The 20,951-nt window shown below is 40.9% G+C and overlaps 1 protein-coding gene across 6 annotated transcripts in view; it reads left to right on the top strand.

Annotated features, from left to right (window-relative positions):
* The first annotated feature begins 1,402 nt into the window (after positions 1 to 1,402).
* LOC144581763 (uncharacterized) overlaps positions 1,403 to 20,951 on the top strand; it is a 56,138-nt gene continuing 36,589 nt past the window's right edge. For 2 of the 6 annotated variants that reach the window (XM_078366587.1, XM_078366583.1), the window contains exons 1-2: positions 1,403 to 1,906; positions 2,060 to 2,151. In XM_078366587.1, coding sequence (XP_078222713.1) covers positions 1,828 to 1,906; positions 2,060 to 2,151 — 171 coding nt within the window. In that variant the 5' untranslated portion in view covers positions 1,403 to 1,827. The other 4 variants (XR_013532980.1, XR_013532982.1, XR_013532981.1 and 1 more) reach the window with 4 other exon arrangements.

Below are 20,951 nucleotides of genomic sequence, written 5' to 3'. Positions count from 1 at the left end.
GCAGCAGCAACAAAACCTTATGGGAATGAACTTGTTCTTTAACTTTAAACTCCTTGCTTAATATGCTTTTAATGGGACATCTGGGTCTGTTTAAAAAGGCATGCTTCTCGTGACGTTTGTGTTAGTTTGGGTTCTCCCTAAAAACAGAGCCTGAGAAAAGAACTTGAGTGTAGAACATGGGAGGCAATCCTGGGAAATAGGAGAAAGGGAACTGGAAGAATGAGCAGGGAAGCAGAAAATCAATATAAGGAATGGTACATTATCAAGGTTACTGCCATGGATGGTGTGGGCTCAGTTCTGTCAGGAACACTGAACATAATATCTGAGTAGAAAAACCCAATGCAACATTTAAGTTTTTGAAGGGCAGCAGGTTATCTGAAAGCCTGAGAGTTCTTTCAGCTTGAAAGCTGTTGACTGATCATCACCCTTTTCACTTTTGTAGCTCTAGATGCAGTTGAAGCCCAAGGACTTAGCTATATTTCCTCCTCCCCTGGCACCTGCTTGTCATGCTAAGAATTGATCCTCTGAGAGAAGCTGGAGGCTATAAAAATTCACCTGTGTCCCTCACACCCAGCTGTGTTTCCTGATGGGCCTCAATCCCCCTCCCTAACCTACATCCTTAGCTTTCACCTGGACTCTTTGGAACCAGAAGTGCATTCCGCCTGTTTCTTTGGTTTCATTCCTGTATTTGAGATCTATCTGTGTAGACACAGGACATCATAAAATGCATTGTAGTCCATTACTACATAATGGAATTACTTTATGTAGTAATGGACTAACTTTATGTCTCCTAAACTGCTCAAATCCTCATCTAGGTGGCATTTTAATCTAGACTCCTTTTTCCTATCTGGTGAAACAGTGATGTATGAATAAACCCAACATTTATGGCAGAAGAAAAACTTTTTGTCTGATTACATGTTGGTCAGGCTGGTCTCAAACTCCTGACCTCAGATGATCCACCTGCCTTGGCCCCCCAAAGTGCTGGGATTACAGGTGTAAGCCACCGGGTCTGGCCACATTGTTTTTAAATAACTTTAATGTATGGTTTAATTAAAAAGAAAATTGGCTTCTCATATCTGCTTCTATATTCCATCTATTGGGAGTTCAACATGTTGTGTGGTCTCCAAAATCTCTGTATATTCATGGTGAGCATAAAAAAGGCAAATTTTCGTATTATCATGAAAATAGTTTTGATTTTATGTCCCCCTCTTTGGGTTCCCCAGGCCACACTTTGAGAACTGATGCTCTAGAAGGCTATAGAGTGAATGATACCAAGTGAGTTAATTAACAAGCTCCCTTTTCCCCTCACTTTCAATTACGCTTCCGCTCTTCCCGCCCTTATTACTATCGGCCTCTAGAGGGAGCGAGAGGTCCTTTCCTCCAGCACCCACAGGCTGCTGGTGCTGACGTCAAATTTAAGTACCCGCAGGAGTCACAGGATTACGGAAGGCGAATCTTGGGTTATAAGGAAAGGAATGCAAGTTTTAATTTCTTTTCCTTCTCCTTTTTGTTCTTCTTCTTTTTCCTCTTCCTCGCTCTCCCTCTTAGAATTCCTAAAGCATTTGACGTTTTTCTTTGTTGAACTTTCCTATTACTCCCGTTCATTTGGTGCAATAAAGAGCAAGACAAGTAGAGATCTAACTATAGGCTAGAGCCGTGGTTCTCCCTTCATATTCAGCAGAGCCACCTGGACAGTTGGTTTAAATGTAGCTTCTGCTGTCCCTACCACAAAAGCTGTTGATTTCATAGGACCAAGCTGAGACACAGAAATCAGCATTTCTAGCTAAAAAGGATTCCAGGTGATTCTAATCCACGTGTTCTGAGGACATGGCTTTGAGAAACAGTGACCTGACAGAAGAGACCACCTGCGCCTGCATATTTCAAGTGAAAAGGAGCCTAAAGCTAAGTATGCTTCACAGGAATGTAGAGTAAGCATGGTCCTCTCACCCAGTGTGGCTAGAACCCTCTAGAACTCAGCATTCTGAATTTTAAACCCATATTTCTTATTATGGCTAGAAAATTGCCTTTAAAGTTTGGTTTTTCTCCCTGCTTCATCTAGAGTCTCTTCTTTCGGATGGAAACACTGGGATATGTTCAGTGGGACAATCTAAGAATCATCTGAGACCAAGCTACATGACAAAGCAGCACCAGGTAAAGAAACCAGTGATGTTTAACGTGTAGAAAGGAAAATTTGATACAAATTAGGGAAGCATCTTTAAATATATAAACACCTACAGATTTGTTTTAAATGACTCTAACATACAGGAAGTCATTGGAAACTTGGAGACAAAAAAAAAGGTGATTTATTCTTTAGAATTTTCTGCAATCACAACTGCCCAAACAAAAATGGACTATCTTGGAAAGTGGTGAGCTTATCATCAATGGAAGTATCTGAACACAGCTTGGACAATGACTTGGCAGGGATGACATGGGGGTGATTCAACCACAGGTTAGGTGACTGAAGAAGACTTTGAAAGTCTTTTCCAACCTAGAATATTTAATCTATGTACTGAACAAAATGGAACTTCTTTCCCCCTTGTTATCCTGCCTATTCCTCTGTGAAAGCCTCACAGGCAAGGGACACACAAGACCAAGCCATCCTGCAGGTTTCAGTCATGGTGACTGGGACAGATCTTGGACCTAAGTTGAACCATAATCTATACACGTGGTTTGGTCTGAGTCACTGAATTTCTTTCATCCTGAGAGTGCATGTATTTGTTAGGTACCCTTTTCTATCTTTTATCCCTACACCTGCAGAGTTCCTTAGTTGTCTGTACTCATAGTGTGGTCTAAGGACCAGGAGGGCAACATCACCTGAGAGCTTCCTGGAAATGCAGAATCTCAGGTCCCACTGAAACAGACTACAATTAACCTCTACCTTTGAGATTAGAGGCAAATGCAGTATATTCCCAACACAAAGTAGTCTATAAATGGAAGGCTCCTTTAGGAGAATAGTGTTTTGTTGATCTTTGAGGGCCTTGCTCATAGCCAACTCTTAAAGTGTGTTGATGTGAAGTGGTTTATCAAGCTAGATAAAGAAAGGAGGGGTAGCAGTGCACCAGGAGAGGGTAAGTTGAAATGTCTCATGGGAGTCTGGGGGGAATTACAAAGTAGTAGAAGGACTCTAAAGATAGTCTCTGATACAAACTTGGTCCAATTCTCTATTTGTCTAGAGTGCATCAAGGTCTCCACTTGACATTATTACTTGTGGTAGGCTGTTCCATAGGGCTCACCAGGCACACTCACTTTACTAGTTTGAGTGGATGTGAATTGAATCAATAGCCACCATGTGGCAGGGCCAGGACCTAGTCCTTGTGCTCTCTGCTCTGTCTCCTATACCTAGAACCAACGCTTCTCTTATCCTGTATTAGTTAGCTACCTCTGCGTAACAAATTAGCTCGAAATTCAGAGACCTTAAACAATAATTATTTATTATCTCACATACTATCTGTGGAATAGGAATCCAAGGGCAACTTAGCTGGGTGATTTTGGTTTGAGATCTCAAGATGTCTGCCAAGGCTGTCATTGTCTTTACAGAAGCTGGAGGATCTCACTCACATGGCTATTGGCAGGAGGCCTCACTTTGTTATCAAGGGGACATCTCCATAAGCTACTTGAAAGTCTTCATGATGAGGCAGCTGAACTTCAGAGTCAGGGATCCACCAGAGAGCAAGACAGAAGCTGTAGTGACTTTTTTTCCCCCAGAATATCCTATGAATTACACAAGTCAGCCCAATTCAATGTAGGAGGGCATTTTACAAGCTCATGAATAGAAAGGCCACTGGGGGCCGCCTTGGAGCCTGGTGACTACACACTCTTAGACTCTGCTCTTTCATTTTGGTCATTAAGACAGACCACTTCTTCAACACACATGTCTACATATATAAGCAGTTTGTTATACAAACATGGCTCATGACACAATCAAAACACAGTTTTATTTTAGCCTCCTACTATTCCTATAAAGTTATTCCATAAAGGTGATCTTCCTAGCCCTTGGTAGGCTTATGACTTAACATCTCACTCTTACGCAACATTGAGACCTTCTGTCACTTTACAAGGCAAACAGTTTTTCAGAAATTAGAATATGTACTCCAAAACAAATTTAAATGTTGAACTTGATTCAACTTTGCTTTTCGCCAGATGTCATCTGGTCCTGCTTTAGGCTGAAACTTATAATCTAAAAAGGAAACGGGCCAGGTGTGGTGGCTCACTCCTGTAATCCCAGCACTTTTGGAAGTTGAGGTGGGTGGATCACGAGATCAGGAGTTTGAGACCAGCCTGGCCAACATGGTGAAACCCTGTTTCTACTAAAAATACAAAAAATTAGCCAGTCAGGCATGGTGGTGCATGCCTGTAATGCCAGCTATTGAGGAGACTGAGGCAGGAGAATCACTTGAACCCTGAAAGTGGAGGTCACCCCATTGCACTCCAGCCTGGGCAACAGGGTGAAACTCCGTCTAAAAAAAAAGAGAAGTATATCATACAATGGCTGGTCAGAAAAATAGACACTGCTGTAGACATGTCAAGAGAGAGGGATTTAATGCAGCACATTGGCTCCAACGGGAAAAGGCTGAAGGAGCAAAAGAAGGAAAGTGATGAGGAAGCTGTGAGCTGGAGCTCATAACCCCACAGTTGCTGCTCAACTGCTAGAGATGGGACTCTGCTGTGGGACCTGCTGGTTCTGCTGAGCAGAAATACAGAAGGCTGCACTCCCAGCGGTGCTGCCGAAACCACTACCAATGCTGCTCAAGGTCATAGTTAACACCAAAGCCTGGAGTTGTCCACTGCTGTTGCTGCTGCTATTGCAGGCATTGCTAGAGGAGGAAAAAACTGGCTTCTTTCCCTTTTCCATGTTCCACCAATGCCTCAATTGACAAATCCTCACTCCAGGCTCCTAGCAAGGGGATCTGCGGAATGTGGTTTGCAGAATTCAGCATGGAAGAAGGGCAGAAATGATACTGAGGGTCAATAGCCAAGTAACTTTCTCTCTCCTTTCCCCAACCCCCTATTCTAACTTGCTAGCCATTTTGAATGTCTTTTACAGTTGATGGAGAAAAAGATTAGAAAAGGAAAGGAAAAGGTCTTGCTTGAACTAGAACCATAGATAGCTAGCATGCTGCTTTCTGGACCTAGCAATGTTTAAAGATGGCTTCTTTGGCAGAGTGGTTTTGAAGGCTTTCTGCAAGGCCTTGGCTGGACTCTGCTTTCCTGAGTTTGCTAGGCTGAGCAGATATTACTCTATTCTGTATATTACTCATGGTTTCTCTAGTCCCTGGCATTTGCCCCAGCTTTTCAATGCCATGGATCCTGCCCTCCTTATGGCAACTCAATTAGAAAGAAACCAAGATGACCCCTTGCCATCCCTGAATCTTGTGTGGCCCACCTCTGCCCCACAGAAAACACTTTTATCCATGAGCTCAATAAACTTTGAAGGCTTCTGCCATCTTCAAGGAAGGCTACAACCCTTTCCTGGTATGGCCACCAAAGCAGTTGAGCAAATTTTTTTCACTCATTAATATTCTGGCAGGAGTCAGACCCAAGTCCAGAGCACCCACGGACTCCCAAGAGAAACATCTTGGGTCTTCTAAGATTTTCAACTGAAGAATCCATCACATGCTAGATTTGTCAGAAGAGGGCATGTGGCAAAGAGTCCAGCTTTCTTTGAAGACAGCCTCTGCATCTAATGCTTTCCCCTCTATTCTGGAGTCTTGGATATTCCTGTTCTCAAAGTGGTGTGAGATTGTAAGAATCAGGTGACAAATTCTCATTCATTTTTTGTAAACTCTGTACATGGTGATTTGGCACCACACATTGGAAATTCACAATTTTATCTTGAGATCTATCAGAACTTCAATCTTAATGTCCTGTTACATATATATTTTTCGTGGAGATGGGGTCTCATTATATTGACCAGGTTGGTCTTGAACTCTTGGCCTCAAACGATTCTCTGGCCTCAGAGTCAGAACCGAATCTCGGAAAAGGTGGCACTACTCTATTCCCATTCCCAGCTCTCCCACAGTTTATGTGTACCTCGTGTTGACAAAACCTTCTTAACTTTCAGGAAATTCTCAACTCCTCCTTCAAATGCAGTCCTAGTTCGAGGATAACCTTTCCTATTCAGTATTTTTCCACTCCTTCTCTTGCCCATCTTATCCTGAGAAGATTACTTAAATACCCTAACTTGTCTGGCATCCAACAGTCCGAAGGGAAGAATATCAACTTCTCCACAATTGTATTTCAGACCTGTGTATGTAACGGGAAGTTAAAGTTGAAGTTCCTCAGGATATAATTGTGAATTTCCAATGTGGCATCCAAAATCACCACCTGCAGAGTTTAGAGAAACTCTAGCCTGTGCCTATTTTAAAATTAGTGATTTGATTTATCTTCTTATTGTTGAATTGTAAGTGTTCTTTATATATTCTTTACAAATCTCTTATCATAAATATTATCTGCAAATATTCTTTCTTACCATGTTGGTTGTCTTTTCAGTTTTGATGGTGTCCTTTGAAGCACAAAAATTTTAATTTTGGCCAGGCATGGTGGCTCATGCCAATAATCCCAGCATTTTGGGAGGCCAAGGCAGGTGGATCACCTTAGGTCAGGAGGTCGAAACCAGCCTGGCTAATATGGTGAAAGCCTGTCTCTAGTAAAAATAAGAAATTAGTCAAGCCTGATGGCTGGCACCTGTAGTCCCAGCTACTCTGGAGGTTAAGGAAGGAGAGTCTCTTGAGCCTGGGAGGCGGAGGCTGCAGTGAGCTGAGATTGTGCCACTGCACTCCATCCTGGGCAACAGAGGAAGAGTCTATCTCAAAAAAAATTTAATTTTGATGAAGTAAAATGTAATTAATTAATTAATTAATTACTTGTGCTTTTGGTTTTGTGTTCAAGAAACCATTGCCTAATCCAAGGTCACAAGGATTTATTTCTATTTTTTAATGCTTTTATAGCTTTAGCACTTTTATTTCAGTCTATGATACATTGAGTTAATTTTTTATGTGGTGTAGAAATCTAACTTCACTCTTCTGCATGTGGCTACCTAGGGGTCTCAGTACCATTTGCTGTCCTTGCAGCCCTGTTGACAATCGACTGACTATAAATGTGAGAGTACTTCTAAACTCTTGATCCTATTCCATTCATTTTTCTGTCTACCTTTATGCTAGAACTATACTATCTTCATTAGCTTCCTAGTAGGTTTTGAAATCATGACAGCTGAGTTCTCTAGCTTTGTTCTTTTTCAAGGTTGTTTTGGCTATTCTGGATTCTTTGAATTTCCATGTGAATATTAGGATCAGTTTGTCAATTTCTGTAAAATAGGCAGCTGGAATTTTGATAGGGATTGCATTAAATTAGTACATCAATTTGGAAAATATTTTCATCTTAACAATATTAAATCTTCAAATCTGTGAACAAGAGATGTGTTTCCGTTTATTTCCATCTTCTTCCATTTTTTTCAGCAAGGTTTGGAAAGGCAGCTATGCTCACCACTATACCATCCACACTGGACACAATACTTTCTAGTTTACAGTGTACAAGTCTTGCCCTTCTTTTATTAAATTCATTGCTATATATTTTATTCTTTTTTGTGCTACTATAAATGGAATTATTCTTTAAATTTATTTTTCACATTGTTCATTGCTAATGTACATAAATATGTGTATTTTGTATATTGATTGTACATCTTGCAACCTCACTGAACTTGTTGACTGGTTCTAATAGTTTGTTGTGTGTGTGTGTGTGTGTGTGTGTGTGTGTGTATTCCTTATCATTTTTTTATATATAACATAATGTCATCTGCGAATAGAGACAGTTTTATTTCTTCCTTTCCAATCTGGATGCTTTTTTTTCTTTCATAATTGCTCTGGCTAGAATTGAAAGTATAATGCTGAACAGAAGTGGTGAGAGAAGACATCCTTGTGTGCTCCTGGTCTTAGGGTGGAGCAGCTAGTCCTTCACCATTGGGTATGACGTTAATTGAAGTTTTTCATAGATGTCCTTTGTCAGGCTTAAGAAGTTCTCTTCTATTTAAATAGTGTTGCATTTCATCAGATTTTTTTTCTGTACCTACTTTGATGATTATGTAATTTTCATACCATATTCTATTAATACAGATTATTACATGACTGATTTTCAGATGTTGAACATTTGTGGAAAAAAATCACATGTCATGGTATACATTTATATATGTTGCTTGTTTGGGTTTGCTAGTGTTTTGTTGAGGATTGCACATGGAGTCTTTGATACATATTTGTTGAATGAATAAATGAGTGTTGAGAGAAGGAAGACCTTACTCATAAAGGCAGGATCTACACTACATGCACACAAGTTTTGCACATCATTTTGGGAAATCCAAGGACATCAGATTAAGTATCCCTGAAGAGCTTAGCAAGATATATTATTGCAGAATTACCATGCGGGAAGGAGGTGGTTATGTTGAGGCAGACAGAACAGTGATAAAACTCAAAAGATGGGGATGATAGCCTTACTTTGCCAATTCCTACTTAAGAAAACCTTATGTATTTAACTTATTTTAACAAGCTCTGTTTCTTTATCTATCAAATGGGGGTGACATGTTGGGGGTAAGCTTAGGGAAGAGTTATATTTGATTTAATCTTGCAAATATATTCTAGCTCTAATAATTTATAATTATCTAAAATACCATGTGAAAAAATAACAAATATTGGTGAGGATGTGGAGAAAGGAGAACACTTATGCACTTTTGGTGGAAATGTAAATTAGTATAACCTCTACGGAAAACTGTACAGGGATTTCCCAAAGGACTGAAAATAAAACTACCATTCAATCCAGCAATCCAACTACAGGGTATCTACTCAGAGAAAAACAAACATTATGTCAAAAGATACCTGTACACATATGTTTATCATAGCACTGTTCACAATAGCAAAGGTATGGAATTAACCTAAATGTTTATCAGTGGATGACTGGTTAAAGAAAATGTGGTAGATATACATAATGGAATACAATGCAGCCATAAGAATGAATGAAATCATGTCTTTTGCCACAACGTGGATGGAACTGGAGGCTATTACCTTAGATGAAATAACTCAGAAACAGGAAGTCAATTACTGCATGTTCTCACTGACAAGTGAAAGCTGAGTAATGTGCACTCATGGACATAAGAGTGCAGAATAATTGACATTGAAGACTCAGAATGGTGGGAGGGTGAGGTGGATGAGGAGTGGGAAATTATTTAATGAGTACAATGTACACTCTTTGGGTGACAGTTACACTAAAAACCTGGACTGCACTATGCAATATGTCCATGTCACAAAACTGCACTTGTACCCCTGAAACTTATACTACTACTAATAATTTTTTTAAAAAGCTTATGATGCATGTCAAAAAATAAAAATAAAATGCCATGTGAAACTCAGTTTTAAGGAGAACATTTTATATGTTTTTGTAGTTCTCATTTAATGCCTCTGGAGTAGTTATGGGGAGAAAGATGCATAAATGATTTTAACACAGTATAAAAATGCAAAGCCTATTATTTACAGGAGCTCAGAAAAGAAAGAGGCTAGTGCTCTTTAAGGGAGTATAATTAAAATGAAAACAAAAATGGCACTTGAGTTGGGTCCTGAGACATGAATAGGAATTTACCAGCTAGAGAAGGCAAGGTAGAGAGAGGATATTTTTTTTGTGTTTCTGCTACCAGATCTTCTAAGTTCTTATTTAAAAATTGTTAAGAGGTAAATATTTTACTTGCTACTGAAATGTTTTCATAAATACTTTGTGAAAGATAATCCTTTGGTGTAGAAAGGAATTTTGTATCTACAGAGAACTCAATAGTGTATTCTTATCTTGCTGTTGAAGTCTGAATTTTCTGGACTGGGTATGTGATGGAAGTAAATTTGAACAGGCAGTGTATTAGTCCATTTTCATGCTGCTGATAAAGTCATACATACTGTAAGTCCAATAAACCTCTTTTTTTGTACATTGCCCAGTCTTGGTTTATTGGACTTACAGTTCTACATGGCTGGGAAGGCCTCACAATCATGGTGGAAGGCAAGGAGGAGCAAGTCATGTCTTACATGGATGGCAGCAAAGAGAGAGCTTGTGTAGGGAAAGTCATGGTTTTAAAAACCATCAGATCTCGTAAGGCCCATTCACTATCACAAGAACAGCATGGGAAAGACCCACCCCCATGATTCAGTTACCTCCCACCAGGTCCCTCCCCCAACATATGGGAATTAAGGGAGCTACAATTTGAGATTTGGGTGAAGACACAAAGCCCAACCATAACATTCTGCCCCTGGCCCCAAATCTCATATCTTCACATTTCAAAACCAGTCATGCCTTCCCAACAGTCCCCAAAGTCTCAACTCATTTCAGCATTAACTCAAAAGTCCACAGTCCAATGTCTCATCCAAGACAAGGCAAGTCCCTTTCACCTATGAGTCTGTAAAATCAAAAGTAAGCTAGTTACTTCCTAGATACAATGAAGGTACAGGCATTGGGTAAATATAGCCATCCCGAATGGCCAAAAATTGGCCAAAACAAAGGGGCTACAGGCCCCATGCAAGTCCAAAATCCAGCAAGACAGTCAAATCTTAAAGCTCCAGAATGATCTCCTTTGATTCCATGTCTCATATATGGGTAACGCTGATGCAAGAGGTGGGTTCCCATGGTGTTGGACAGCTCTACCCTGTGGCTTTGTGGGGTACAGTTTCCCTTTTAACTGCTTTCAAGGGCTGGTGTTGAGTGTCTGTGGCTTTTCCAGGTAAACTGTGCAAGCTGTTAGTGGATCTGCCATTCTGGGGTCTGGAGGACGGTGGCCCTCTTCTCACAGCTTGACTAGGTAGTTTCCCAGTAGGGACTCCGTGTGGGGGCTCAAGCCCCACATTTCCCTTTCTCACTTCCCTTGCCGAGATTCTCCATGAGTGCCCCACTCCTGCAGCAAACTTTTGCCTGGACAACAAGTCTCTAGGGAGTTTCAAACTTCTCCACATTTTCCTATCTTCTTCTGAGACCTCCAAACTGTTCCAACCGCTGCTTGTTACTTAGGTCCATAATCACTTCCACATTTTCGGGTATCTTTTCAGCAGTGCTCAGTCTACTGGTACCAATTCACTGAATTAGTTTTCAGGCTACTGAAAAAGACATAAATTTGCCCAAGACTGGGCAATTTACAAAAGAAAGAGGTTTATTGGACTTACAGTTCCACATGGCTGGGGAGGCCTCACAATCATGGCGGAAGGCAGAAGGAAAGGAGGAGCAAGTCACATCTTACTTGGATGGCAGCAGGCAAAAAGAGAGAGCTTGTGCAGAGAAACTCCTGTTTTTAAAACCATCAGATCTTGTGCGACCCAGTCACTATCAGGAGAACAGCATAGAGAAGAGCTGCCCCCATGATTCCATCATCTCCCACCCAGGCTCCCACAACACATGGGAATTATGGGAGCTGCAAAATGAGATTTGGGTGGGTACACAGAGCCAAACTATATCAGGAAGTGAGACATATAATTTTGGGGGAGGTGGCCTTCATTTAATTTATAATTCTCTGTTTTTCAAGATGGGGGTCTCACCATATTGCCCGGGCTGGTCTTGAACTCCTGAACTAAACTGATCCTCCTACCTTGGCCTCCCAAAGTACTAGGATTACAGGAGTGAGCCACCCAGTACAGCCTAATTGTTGGTAAAGCGGGGGGGGGGGGGGGGGGGCGCTGCGGGGGCGGCTCTTTAAATGATAATAAAGCCTTATGGGTGTCAGGTTGGTCATTAGCAGAACGACACAGTTCTTTCCAATTTTATTTGTCATGTCACCACTATTCCAACAGAGGGCGCACTTTTTACATGAAGTTCCTTCATAAATGGGATTTCATGTCCTTTTTCATGGATTTTAATTTTTGTGTATTTATCACTGTCATAACTTACTTAGGGTGCAGGAAGTAGAAATTATGTAAAAGAAGGTTATTTCTTAAATCATAAAGAGCAAGAAGTCAGAGAACATGTTCCCCAACAGAATGAAAATAGGTAGTGAGGAATGCTTAGCAGTAAGGCACTATCCACAAAAGCTGTGTCCAGGTATGAAGGGGAAAGTGGAGATAAGGCAATGACTCAGAAAAACTAGAAAACAGAATTGCCTTTGAAAGAATTTTTGGACCATTTATGTTCAAGTGAAGTTTGGTTTAACTTAGACCAAATACAGTAATTGCTTAAATTTTTTGCATTTAGATATCTTTCCATAGATAAACAACTAATGAGCGGTGTATTAATTATGACTATGCGCATACATCATGGTGGGATGAGATCATTAGACAGGAATTTAAGGAACTCAGTTTAGATTTTTCTCTTCTTTCTCATTACTCTTCATTCATAACTTCCCTTCACTGCGTCTCACTTTTCTCAAGCACAAAATGGAGATTTTGGTCATTTGCCGACCTCACTGGGTTGTTGAGCTAATCAAGTGAGATAACATATATCGAAGAGGCTTTTAAAATAATTAAGTTGCATACATGAAAGTCATTTCTGAAACAAGAAACACTTGATGTTGCAACCATCCTCCTGCTGGTAGGAGACCATATTCCCAAAGGCCACAAGTATGAGTGCATTGCATAGCCTTACATTTCTTGGAGGGAAGCCAGTTGCACTCAACACTTTCATGTAAAAAAACATTTATCACTGAGGCACAAGGTCTCAGCTAACCAAAGACTTTTTCTCACTGGAATAGCAAGTGCAGGTCTTGTTAGTGAACCGTGTAGGAGTCAGAAACTAGTCCCCCAAATTATGGCAGTACTTATATATACACTGTAATTCATGAGCGCTTCTTGCTCTGTCAGGCCCTGGGTTTAGTCACAGGGAATACTTCAGTGAACAAAACAGATGAAAATTAAATGTTTATGAGGTTTCTTGTTTGCTCATTTAAAACTTCCGCATACTTTAGGGAAGTTTGCAGTTTCTTTACTTTCATATTTACTTAGATATGATGAGGACATTTCTGAATCCTTAAATACAAATATTGATTTTTAAAAATTTATCTGACTCGGGCAGAGTTTCATTAAGAAGTCAGTTTCATCTATGCTCAATGCTAGTTATTCAGCACCCATTACGGAGGTCTAAAAGGTGAATGTTAAATAGAGTAGCTTCTGGTTTAATCTGCATCTTCACCGTTTTCCAAGATTGTTTCTCTTTTTTTCTGACAGTTCTTCTCTATCGCCTTCTTCCAAGGACCGGAGAATAAATGGCCTTGAAATCAGCACTTAATAACAACTAACACCAGGTATAGTGGCTCATGCCTAGAATCCCAGCACTTTGTGGGGCTAAGGCAGGAGGATTACTTGAAGCCAGGAATTTGAGGCTGCAGTAAGCTATGATTGTGCAACTACACTCCAGCTTGGGCAATAGAGAGAAACTTTGTCTTAAAAAGCCAACAAACGCAAAAACCAACAAACCCAAAAACAAACAATTTGCACAGGGCTTTTAGTTCACAAGGTATTTTTTCATTCATAATCTCATTTGAGATGTACAACAATCCTCTTCCTAGACAGGAGTACTAGACAGTATTTCCATTTTGCGCTTGAAGAAACTAGAGTTCAGGGATAGTAAGCAACCTACTCAAAGGTGCATAGCTAATGAGAAGCATTGCTCGAATTCAACATGCATTTTCTGTATCCAGATTTCAAGACCCTTTCTCAAATCCACCTCTTTTCCTGTCGCTTTAGAAAGTAAACACATCACCAGAGTCAGGTGTTTCAGCTCCTTTCCAGGCATGCCCAAGGTCAGATTGTCAAGAAATTTGTTATTGTTATTTAAAAGTTATGAGCAAGTTTTAAAGTATTTTCTCCTTTAAGTTTGAGTGAGCTCCTCAATCCAAGAGTCTCAGGGTTAATGAAATCAGTACAACTGCTGGTACAAACTATGCCCAAAGTCTGCTTCCTTATTTACCCTCCTCTCCAATCCATACTGCAAAACGCATCAATGTAAGAAGACTAGGAAAGGAAATTTCTTCCAGCTACTCTGAATGAAAGCTACTTTTAAGTGGAAGAACTTTTCAAACTGACTCTGGTTTAATTTCTATTTAAAGTAAGATGTATGGATACTCAATGAAGCAGCGGATGCAGATCTAGGAGCAAGGAAGGGCACTGATCATCCACTAAAATCACGTTTCGAGCACACTGTACTCCAAGGATAGTAATGGCCAACTTTAGGAAAAGACTCAGAAAACCAGAAAAAAGTATAGGAAAACAACTGAGCTGGTTTAGAATGTGAGGCAGAGCTGGGCATTCACCCACTTTGGGAAGTATGTCATTGTGTAGGTAATTCACATTTTTGAAATTCTGAGTGACTGGCTGGGTATGGTGGATCATGCCTGGAATCCTGGAATTCCAGCACTTTGGGAGGCCAAGGTGGGCAGATTGCTTGAGCCCAGAGGTTTGAGACCAGCCTCAGCAACATGGTGAAACCCTCTCTCTACAAAAAAATTAAAAAACAAACAAAAAGAAATAGCCGGGCATGGTGGCACATGCCTGTAGTCCCAGATACTTAGGTAACTGAGGTGGGAGGATCACCTGAGCCTGGAAAGTCAAGATTGCAGTGAGCCATGATCGTGCTACGGCACTCCAGCCTGGGCAACAGAGTGAATTGAAAGAGAGAGGAAAAAAAAGAAACTGAGTGACTATGAGTGATCTTCATGTACCGAGTGGTGACCACCTGAGCAATGCCCAAGGTGGACATTGGCTGGTCTTCCAGTCTTTGGAGAAATCAGATAGTGAGTAAGGAAATTAGAGAAAGAAGAAAGAGAACAGAAAGACGTAACATTAGTTGTGCACTCAGCCTGCACAGCTCCCCATCCCTGCTATGGATGTCCTAGCCCTGGATTAAGAGGAGATGGGATTGAAAATATTATATCCTTGTCCTTTTTGCTTCTGTCAGACTCTTATGTTTCCCGGCCCCACAGCAAACATTTATGGGGCCCAGGGCAAGAATACAAAGGGGAACCATATATGGCTAAATATGTTATGTCTACATATATAAAATGTATAAATCAAGTGAACACCTGACAAATTGCATATCATGAAAAATGCACCTTTATAATGAACTAGCAGGTCAGGTTTGAATTTAGAATTATTGGACTTCCCAAAGTTTTATGTTGCAGCATGGTAACATAGGGAGAGCTGGCCCTGAGCCTTGCTAAGGTATAATGCTTACCTCCCCACTCCTGAACCCTCTGTCCTGAATCAATCATGAAGGAGAAGGACCCTATGTGAATGGCATGGATACCCTGGACCACGCATTCAAGCTCTGTCTGCACCACACAGGCAGCAGCACCTTGGTTACTCTATGGCTAGGGGTTTGCGCACCAGTGGTACAGTCTCCTCTCCAACGCATAGATGTGGGGACCAGGTCTTCAGAGGTCCTGTACGTGGCCTCAAGATATTTGGCCAAGATTGGGAGGGGATTGCTCAATTCCAGGTGGGCACATCCATTTGGCCTTATGAATTCCTTGTTCCATTAGGAGAGATATGGCTTGGGGAGAGCCAGAGCAGAACTCTCTAAGTTATGTGGCCCAGGAGAGGAACCTTCTTTGCCTGGCTCTAAAAGTGGTACTGCTATGTCCTGGTGTCCACTTAAATTTCAAATCACACAAAATGCATAGACCGTTCGGTTTCAAACAACTCTGAAGGCAGGAGCTTATGTGCTGCCATGCACAATATGCTACCACGCATGGGCTGTGCTGCTGTTTCAGATGGATGCTGCTAGTACAGCATTCAATCAACAAAACCCAATTCCCAGCATCCTATGTGGTCAGATATCACCTGGTAAAACTGCTTTATATTGTCATTATTATTGCTTGACTTTTGCTGGTAGAGTGTTTGTTTTCAGTCATCATGGCTGGCTTTCTTTTGTCTCGTTTTTAAACCTTTGAACTAGCTTCAGCATTGGGTTAATGTAAAATTAATTGCACAGTTTCTGTTTGCTCTGGTAACATGTAGCCTATTGTTTTTAGACACTTTCAGGTGATAATATGTAAAAGCACACTGAGAAATAGTGGTCTATTTCTATTCTCCCGAAGTATTCTTGAGTTGTTTTGAACAGACATCCTTGGGCTGTGTGTCAAGATATTCATTCCTTTCAGCTCGGGCAGCTGGTGAGACCTGGGTTGGTTACAGATATGTGCCTAGTGCCTTCTACCTTCTAAAAGTCTCATTCATTTACCCCAGTCACCATCAAAATCTGTTTTTGAATGTTCAGTGAAGTTAAAGAGGTTAAGGAGCTTTGCAAAAATAGGTTTGCTTGGCATTTATCTGGTAATCTGTATATTTAAGGCCACTCTAAATTAGTAATATAAAGAATATTGATATTTCCTCCAATTCAGCACTTATTTGCTTATCTCAATCTTCTGAAATGCCTTTTCTCCCTCCTTCTCAGGTTTTTCCTGATTCTATTTATTCTTCAATGCCTGCCTAATGTATTCAATCATCAGACACAAAGCTCCTGTGTTCCAGGCTCATGACTATCTTCTACATGATGCCTTCCTTGACCATGCTGGTTCACCATGGGCTCTCCCACTCCCTCTTTGGAATGCATAAGGCATTTCATTTCCACTATTTATTTGCACTCAGTGCCTTGTAATTTCAATTCTGTTTCCACATGTATAAACATCTTCCCAATAAAGCTATGAGATTCTCGGGGAAAAAACACTACTTCATATACATCTTTGTATTTCTCACTCCACCTACTAAAGTGTATTTAGCATCTATATAAAATCAGTTGACTAATTGATCGTGACTGATAAATATCACTTGCTGAGCACAGTGGTTAAGAGCACAGCCTGTGGGATCAGATGGAACCCATCTCAATGCTGACAGTGCCTCTTGATAACCATGCAGTCTTGGGCTACTGACTTAACTGTTTGCTCATCTGTAAAATAGAGATCAGGATCGTGTCTCCCTCATGGGATTGTTTGAGAACTAAATGACATCATACCTGAAAGAAATACCTAGAAGAGTTAGAATGTTTGATGAAAATGACAATAATCCTAACATCCCAGGTAAGGAGACAAACCCTTTACATAAACAGTAGTCCCTCCTTATCTGCAGGGCATATGTTCCAAGACCCTCGGTGGATGCCTGAAATCATGGACAGTACAAAACCCGATTATAGTTTGAAGCGCAACAGCAAAACTAGCACACATTTCATTGTTCCCTTCAAGGTGCCCATTGAACATATATGTCAAGAGAGTGCCATGGTTTATATGTAAAAGAATCCTGCCCTAAACTGGAATTGGAATTCCAATTTGTCTGAGCATGTGAATGACGTGAAAGAAGGTTATGGCCAGAAGTCAGAATTAATGAAATTTTTGGCTGAAACTGGAGTGGGGAGGGATAACACGCCCTAGGCCCTGATGTTGAGGGATGAGGGGAGGGAACAGAGCGTGTCATTTGGTTCCACCCTGTCCAAATTCTATAGGAAAAGGGGCTGTAGACAGATGATGAATCAGCTGTTTTCACATGGGCCTCTGAAGCACAGAGGTACCGGCAGCCTGTCTGGAAGCCTGGTGACTGGATGTGACATGGCGTGGAATGAGTGGTGTTCTTCTTCACTGCCAGGGCCTGGCTATGCTGCAGTGCAGGCTGCAAAGGGGGCATCCTAGGCACTAGGCAGAGCACCCTGGGCATCAGGTGTCCATTGGGGTCTCAGGCAGGGCTGATGGTGGAGTTGGATTCCAAAGTGATTTCCTGGTAGAGCAAGAGTGGAAAAACTTGAAAGTCCTGGGCACCTGAAAGATACTTCCTGGGATTGATACTGAGCCCTGAGTTATGCGGATGAATGTGAAATCTGCATTACTCTCCGTCATGGGCTGAATTGTGTCCACCCCCTCAATTTATATGTTGCAGTTCCCATCGAAGTATAAAACAGGCCCAACCCAACTTAGCGTCTGAGATCAGATGAGATCAGGTGTGTTCGGGGTGATATGGACAGGAGGTATGTTGAAGTTCCAACTCCCAGTACTTCAAAATTTGGAGCTAAGGCTTCAACAGAGGTGATTAAGGTAAAATTAGGCCATTATGGTGAAGCCATGATATAGTATGACTGGTGTCCTTATAAGAAAAGAGCAAGACACCAGAGATGTGTGCACACATAGAAAAAACACAGCAAGAACACAGGCAGCTGGCAAGCCAAGGAGAGAAGCCTCAGGAGAAAGCAAACCTGCCAGCCCCTTGATCTTGGATTTCCAGCTTCCAGAAGTGTGAGAAAGTTAATTTCTGTTGTTTAAGTCACCCAGACTATGATATTTTGTGATGGCAGCCCTAGCAAACTAATACACTATCCCCAAGAAGATCTGTTTCATGCTCTGAGCCTGGTGAGGCCCGGGCATGAAAGCATAGTGAGAACAACTTGGGCTAACACCATTTGTAAGTCTCACCATATGTATTTGAGCCGGTAGTATCACTCTTTTACAGAGTAGGAAATCAAGATTCAGAGAAGGTAAATAACTTGTCCAAGGTCACACAGCTTCTACATGATAAAGCCTGGTTTCAAATCCAGGTCTTTGTGACTCCCAAATTCATACTCCCAAATTCCACATGACACTGCCTATTTATTATCTCCCACACCGTCAACAGAGATGTAATTTACCCACATACTAATCACGGCATGATAACAGAACTGGTACATCTCATATTGTTCTGAGAATACAAAGAAAACTGGTTCTTCATTTATAAATTGACTACAGTTGACCGTGAGGTAACATAAAATCCAGCAATATGTGTTAGCAAAGGGATATTTACTTTCTTAAAAACACTTTTTAGTACCCATAAGCAATCACTGTTTAGTGCCATAAGATGATCTTACAAAAATGATGCAGAGTGGAGCTTGAGGAAGGAAATACATAAATAGGTCATTCCTGGGTATATATGTACTGGGCAAGCAGGGGAAAAAAAGGGCATGGGGCAAGGGAGGAGGGGATGTCGGGATTCCTCCACACTCCTCAATGTAAGAGACCATGTCCTTATTACTGTCACATTCCAGAGGGTCTCAGAATGTATGCTCTTTCTATGTATACTTGTAGATTGAGCAATTGAACAAATGAACAAGCAAATGAATGAATTCAATCTTCTAATGAGAAGGAAAAAAATGCTTAGGCCTTCAATGACCTAAATTCATCAAAGGATTTTGGACTTTCCTAATTTACTTTCTGTTTCATTTATCAAGTGAGAGAGAACTTCAGGGGAAGTAAAGAGTCAACTGAACAGGTAAGCCATAGACTGCAGCTGGGCAGAAGAGCCATTCTTGCCTTTCTGTCTCAATAGTATTTGATATAGGTTGGTATTTGTCCCCTCCAAATCTCATGTTGAAATGTAAACTCCAAGGTTGGGAGGTGGGGCTTGGTAGGAGGTGTTTGGCTCATGGGGGTGGATCCCTCATAAATAGCTTACAGCTATCCCATTGGTGATGAGTGAGTTCCCGGCTGAGTTCACACAAGAGCTGCTTGTTGAAAAGAGTATGGCACTTTCTCTGTCTCTGTCTCTGTCTCTCTCTTTCTCCTTTACCCGCTTCTTCCATGTGAGATGCTGGCTTCCCTTTTGCCTTTCACCAAGATTGTAAGCTTGCTGAGGTTCTACCCAGGAACGGATGCCAGCACCATCCTTCCTGTACAGCCTGCAGAACCATGAGCCAATTAGATCTCTTATACTTATAAATTAGCCAATCTCAGGTATTCCTTTATAGCATCACAAGAAGAGACTAATATGGTGCTAATGGGAATGTGTCTCTTTGTAACCCTCTACAGTCATCCGAAAAATCAGCTCCACCCCACTGCCTCAGCTGAGTGTAGAATGTATTTGTTTCAGGCAGGTGTTCTTGGCCCATATATGGTGAACTACAGAGACACTAATGGCTCAGAAGATGCAATACAACGATAGTAAACACGGGCAGAAGTAATATAAATATTGTAAGCCAAACGTGATTTTTTTCAGGCTGATGACTTTCAAGAACTGTCTTCAGAGCTTCTCTATTATTTAAATTAGGCAAAAAATAATTATCTACTGAAAAAAATGCAACAGAGCCCTTGTCCCTACCTCAACCAAGAAAAGTGACTAGTAAGGTTATAAACAGGGCAAAACAAAGCAAGATGTCCTTAAAATTTTCAGGACTTTACTTAAGTAAACACTTGAAAATCCTTTACTATAATAAAATGCAAATATTCATGGGCAGTCTACCTAGACTTTGATATCATACTGCAGGAAGAAGGAAGTGTTTTCTGTCTCTACCTTGGCTTATTATAATTATTAATTAGTGTAGTAGCAATAATATCTTGTTTTTCTTAGAAGTTACTTATCAATTAGTATGAAGAATATAATATCCTTTTTTTTCATGTTTTTTGAAACTGAATCTTGCTCTATCACTTAGGCTGGAGTGCAATGGTGCGATCTTGGCTCACTGTAACCTCTGTCTCCCAGTTTCAAGCGATTCTCGTGCCTCAGCCTCCCGAGTAGCTGGGATGACAGGCACGCACAACCACACCCAGCTAATCTTTGTATTTTTAGGAGAGGCAAGTTTTCACCATGTTGGCCAGGCTGGTCTCAAACTCCTGACCTCAAGTGATCCACCTACCTTGGCCTCTCAAACTGCTGGGATTACAGGCATGAGCCACTGCACCCAGCCTATAATACCTTTCAATGAGTTACTTTGTGTTGATATCCCCCATTGTTCCTTACGTACAGAGCAGGTTCTAGTAATTGAATAATTTTAATAAATATTTTTCCATTTTTTCCCAATAAAAACTCATCAAGTGATTACTTTTTAACCCCATCTGGGGAAATTTTAAAGGGCTTTCAATTATAATGTACATTTCTATGTAATTTGCAAATGGAAGATACATTCATCCTACTATCTGTTATTATTATAAACACAGCTTTAAGTCTGAACAATCCAATGCTGATTAGAGGTTTTCAGCATTAAGCATTGGTCCTGGTTCTGAAGTTTAACAA

Source organism: Callithrix jacchus, chromosome 1 (assembly GCF_049354715.1).
Source record: "Callithrix jacchus isolate 240 chromosome 1, calJac240_pri, whole genome shotgun sequence".
NCBI lineage: Eukaryota > Metazoa > Chordata > Mammalia > Primates > Cebidae > Callithrix > Callithrix jacchus.
Note: the sequence above shows the minus strand (reverse complement) of the source record. Positions and strands in the feature narration are given on the sequence as shown.